General features: G+C 42.6%; 1 protein-coding gene across 1 annotated transcript; it reads left to right on the top strand.

Moving 5' to 3' along the window:
• The first annotated feature begins 3,413 nt into the window (after window positions 1-3,413).
• LOC145597189 (uncharacterized) lies at window positions 3,414-4,403 on the top strand. The gene has a single exon (XM_081653342.1). It carries the CDS (start codon window positions 3,414-3,416, stop codon window positions 4,401-4,403), a length of 990 nt encoding a protein of 329 aa, XP_081509468.1.
• Window positions 4,404-5,470: the final 1,067 nt, after the last annotated feature.

Below are 5,470 nucleotides of genomic sequence, written 5' to 3'. Positions count from 1 at the left end.
TGCACATGTCTTGTGCACATTCCACACACCCCTTGCACCATCCAACATCCCAGCACTTAGGCTTTGTGACTTGTCTTAATCCCGTACTTATCAATTTTTAGCATATAATATGCACTGCTAACCTCGTTTTTCAAAATAGGGTGGGGAGGGGGCTGGACTACGAAACGAAGTGACATAGGACTGAATCTCAGTGGATCGTGGCAAAAAGACCACTCTGCCACTTACTATACCCTGTCGCGTATTTATGTCGTTTGTAAAGGATTCAACCCGCCGCTCGATATGTAGGAATTGTAGTTCAAGGCGCCCCTCGCGTCGGAACGGCGCATCCGTTGCGAGAGCTTAATTAGCCTACCTACGTTACGTGCCCTTGGGGGCCGAAGCCCCTATTGTAGGACGACAATTGGGCGGTCTAAATATAGTGATCTTAAAGTATGGACGTATTTTTGGTCAAAATTACATTGACACACATATACGTGTGAAACGCTTCATTTTACAAATAATACGGAGAGAGTAAAACTTACTCGTGTATAAATGATTAACATTTTTTTTAAAAGAAAATGAATAACAATTTTGATAATATGAGGCTTGGGGCCTGTTCACATTTACTGAACTGAACTGAACTGAATTGAATTGAACTGAACTGAACTGAACTGATTGGATCTGAACTGAACTGAACTGAAATGAATATTTTATGAGAGAAGGATATTAGGAGTTGAATTGAATTGAACTGATTGGAGCTGAACTGAACTGAACTGATTGAAGCTGAACTGAACTGAAGTGAACATGCCCTTGGTGTCAATATGCTTTCGTCATAGTCAAAGGCTCAAAATTTATTAGTATTTATTATACTTTGATTCTGTCTTAAATTTATCCAAATGCATGTAAAAAAAAATGAGATCATAAATTTAATGAAGAAAAGAAAAATCTTTTATTACCAATTTGAGGCATTATAAAATGCTACATGGGAAGTAGCTAAGGAAATCCATTATTCCTCATCAAACACAAACTAAAATTAATTCGTAAAAATATACAAGTAATTTTTAAGGATTATGGATATAATGAGAAAGAAGGTAGGAGTAATAACAACGTTGTTAATGACAGTAATTAGCATGGTAATGACGGATCAAGTGTTGGTGGTAGAAATGCCGCCGGACTTATGTGGGTTTTATTTTAAGTATTTCATCTTAAGTTGTGGGCCAGCTTTACTTAATCCCGAAAAGCCAAGTAAAAATTGTTGCAAAGTTGTTGGAGATGGTGATCCTGAGTGCCTTTGCAAATTTGCTTCTTCCCCTCTTTTGCCCGATCTTGGTATCGTTAAAGAATATTATTTGGCTACTTTGGTCAATTGTGGCTTACCTCATTGTGTCCCTCCTCCAATTTAATGTAATCCATAGTTTTGTATTATCGAAAAAAAAAGATGATTTTGCATTTGATTTACTTTACATATGATTGAATAATTACAATTGCAAATAATTAGATCGAGGGAAGAGAAAGTAACATCACATTTACATTATGTAATGGAAACTAACATCAATCGGAGTATTAATGCATAGGGGTGACCAATGAATTAAGAAACTCGGAATTAGAATTAGAACCCAGAGAGAGCAAGTTTTGATCTGAATTTTTTTTAATCGAAACATGTTATTTAACCCTAAATCATACGAAGTATATAATTCAACCCAAGCTCATTTTTGAAAGAAAATAATAGAATAACAATTATTTAAGCCTAATTTATAAAATGACATTGTACAAACATGTATCTAATTGAAAGGTTATATTCCCCTCAAAAAAAAAAAAAAAAATGAAAGGTTATATTGTTCTCAATCTTCTCATGATTAAACGAGAGGTTTTGAAGGACGTGAATTTACTAGATATAATTCCGTGAAAGTTACCTAAAACAAAACAGCATAATCAATAAATTGCACTATGTTATACGAAGTACTTCGTATTAATAAGGTGAAGTTATATGTTGTCGATAGATTATAGTATGAAAATGTAGAAAACATCAAGAGTTGGCAGCACATTAGACATATTCATCCGATACTACTATAAGCATATAATAATTTACCAAACTGTGCGGGATGATACCGATAGTAACATTTGATTAAGCCGGTAATGTCTTCTAATACCACTAAACAACTGATTAGTAAGAAAGCTCAAATATCCATAACGGCCTTTCTGAACGGCCACGTGGAGAGCTGCTTGAGACCACGTAGGCACCTGCTGCTTACAAGGTCGGTTTGCCACCTATCGTTATAGGTGGCACCAGCTTGGTTGTTTCTCTATATATACCCAAGCAAATGTTCACCCAAAGGTACAATCTTTTTCTCTCTCTCTCTCTACATCTCTAAAACATTTTCTCTCTCTTCACTCTTTCTTCTTATCGGATTGCTGACTTTAGCATCGGAGAGGTTATTCCCGGATAACCCCCGGGTTAGCTTATCTGTGTTGACTGTGCAGGTGCGTAATTGGACGGTAAACCTTTACCAACCCACGAAGATTATCTGTACCGGATCACAACCGGAACAGTTGGCGCTAGAAGGAGGGGATAGTAATAACTTCTATCGTCCAAATAACCTTCGCCAGTCATGGAAGAAAACCAGGAACACGTAACACCGATAGTAGAAGCCAAAAACCGTCAGTATGATAGCAACACTCCGAATGTCAATGCAAACAAAACTATCAATGTAATACCTGAGATTGAAGTGGAGGATGAAACTCATCTTCTCCACAAGAATACTGTGAACACACCGGTAACACCTGAACGGAGTCCCGCACGGATACCGGACCCCCTGGAGGAATTTACCCCTGAGGAGTTAGAGATAACGGCAAGGATAATGAAAGCAATGTCCCGGAAAAGAAAGGAGGCTGAAGTTGCAGCCAACAGGGGGCAAGTTGATACACCGGCCGTTCCTGTGATCGTGAATCTGGCGAGCCAGTTCAACCAGGCAGACGAGCAACCGCCGCAACAGCCCCAGAATCGGGGAATAATTGTTCCAAGTGAGCGTCAACCAACTCATGGAACGCCGATAGAAGACTCAGGGTCCCGGCAGAACGAAATCAATAGCGGGCCGCTAAGACGTACAACCAGAGCTATAGTCAGGCCGAGGGTATCACCTTTCACCCAGGAGGTACTGGATCAGCAAATGGAAAGGATAAAAATGCCAGCATGTACCTTTGATGGCAAAGGAGATCCCAAGCGATACGTAGCGGCGTTTGAAAGCCATATGTTGCTTTATACCGACACCGACGCGGTGTGGTGTAAGGTGTTTCCGACAACACTTACGGGGCCAGCCTCGGATTGGTTTTCCAACTTGGAGAATGGATCAATCGATTGCTTCGATACCCTGGTCGAACTATTTACTGGTTAATATATTAGCAACAGTGCAAGGCAGAGAACATCTGGAGAGCTTATGTCGGTCAGACAGAGAAAAGATGAGTCCCTTAGGGATTTCATAAGGAGATTTAATAGTGAGGCTAATACGATACCAAAATTACAGCAAGAAATAGCTGTAATGGCTTTAATGAACGGTTTGGGGAATAATGATTTCAAAAAATACATGGCAAGGAAGTCGTTCCCGAATTTAGGTGTGGCCTTTGGCAAGGCCTACGAATATATAAAAAGCGAGGAGTTGTTGAAAACCAGTAACCAGATAGCGGCATCAGAGCCCTCTCGAAGACAGAATGATAGTATTGCGCCTAATACTTATGCCGGTGGAATGAACAGACAACAACAACAGCCAAGTCAGCTAAGAACCGGCAGGCCACCCAGAGGTCTTGGCCGGTACAGCAGTTACACGCAACTAAACACACCTAGGGCCGCAATATATTCAGTAAATCAGCACAGAGAAGAATGGACACGACCGGCACCAATGATAACCAAGGGTCGAGACACGAAAAAATATAGCATGTTTCACAGGGATATTGGCCATTATACGGAAGAATGTACTCAGCTGAAAGAGAATATAGAAGACCTCATTAGAAAAGGCCACCTGTCCCAGTACCGAGCTCAAGCAGGGCCAAGCCGGCAGCAAGCCCCGCAGCCCAGACAAGGTGAATATCGAAGGCAGGGTGACTCATCCATGCAAGACGACACCTACCGGCGCAATTACAGCGGAGAATACCGTCAAGGGAACAGTGCGCCAGGTCACAAGATTACAATAGAGGTTATTACCGGTGGCCCGGTGTATGGGGGATCAGTTAGCGGGGCGAAAAAGAGTTTGTCTGAGCACCGGCACACAGTGAATGCATTGGATGTGGATGAACGGCCAAGGCCCGCGTCTATGCCGTCAGTATCCTTCTCGGAGGCAGACGCCAAGGGTTTGGTTTTTCCTCACGATGATCCATTGGTTTTAATTCTGACGGTCAATGGAGCCAACATCAAGCGAGTGTTGGTCGATTGAGGGAGCTCCGCTAACATCCTGTTTGCAGAAGCATTTGACGCAATGAGAATAGGCCGGAAGTACCTGACTCCGGTATCATATCCTGTTATCGGTTTCAATGGATCCACAGTCAGGCCGGAAGGAAGTATAGCCTTGCAAGTTAGAATTGGCGAAGGCATGGCGGCCAGAGATGTTATGACGGAATTTTTAATAATCGATGTGCCCTCAGCGTATAACGCTATTGTCGGTAGACCCCTGATCCATGATGTGCAGGGGGTAGTTTCGACATATCATTTGACGATGGTATACGTTTCAAATTTGGGGAAGACAGAACGGGTTAGAGGAGGTCAGACAATGGCTAGGGAGTGCTATGTGACAGCTCTAAAGCAACCTAATCGACAACCCCAGGCTAATCAAGAAACGCAGAAAAGGGGGCGAGCCGTATCTTCACACGACTTAGCAATGGAGAATTTTGATACGCGCCCGGCAGCAGTTCCCCGCCCTTCGCCGGGAGGGGAGACAATAGAAATTGAGTTGCAACCTGGGGTATCGGGAAGAACCGTACGAGTTGGGTCAGACATGGATGTTGATACCCGTTGTCATTTGGTGGAACTTTTACGGGAGAACGCTGACGTGTTTGCTTTCTCGGCAAATGAAATGCCAGGAATTCATCCAGACGTTATAGTACACAAGCTGAATGTGGATAGAAATGCCAGGCCGGTTAGGCAGAAAAAACGAAACTTCTCGACAGAAAAGATAGAAGCAATACAAGCAGAAGTAAACAAGTTGCTAGCGGCGGGATTTATCGAGCCTTGCACGTACCCTGAATGTTTAGCAAATGTGGTCATGGTAAGGAAACCGTTAGGAAAATGGAGGATGTGCGTGGACTTTACAGACCTGAATAAAGCCTGCCCAAAGGATTGCTATCCACTGCCCCGAATAGATAGGCTGGTAGATTCCATTTCCGACCATGCTCTGCTCAGCTTTTTGGATGCGTTCTCGGGATACCATCAGGTCAGCCTGTATGCACCAGATAGAACGAAAGCGGCATTTATTACGGATGCCGGAGTATTTTGTTACAAGGCGAT

This window comes from Chenopodium album, chromosome 20, assembly GCF_948465745.1.
Source record: "Chenopodium album chromosome 20, dcCheAlbu1.1, whole genome shotgun sequence".
NCBI lineage: Eukaryota > Viridiplantae > Streptophyta > Magnoliopsida > Caryophyllales > Amaranthaceae > Chenopodium > Chenopodium album.
This window is presented reverse-complemented; position numbering and strand designations above follow the sequence as displayed.

What these genes read in the sequence shown, in the direction of transcription:
- LOC145597189 (XM_081653342.1), top strand. Translation starts at nt 3,414, where the DNA reads ATGTCGGTCAGACAGAGAAAAGATGAGTCCCTTAGGGATTTCATAAGG.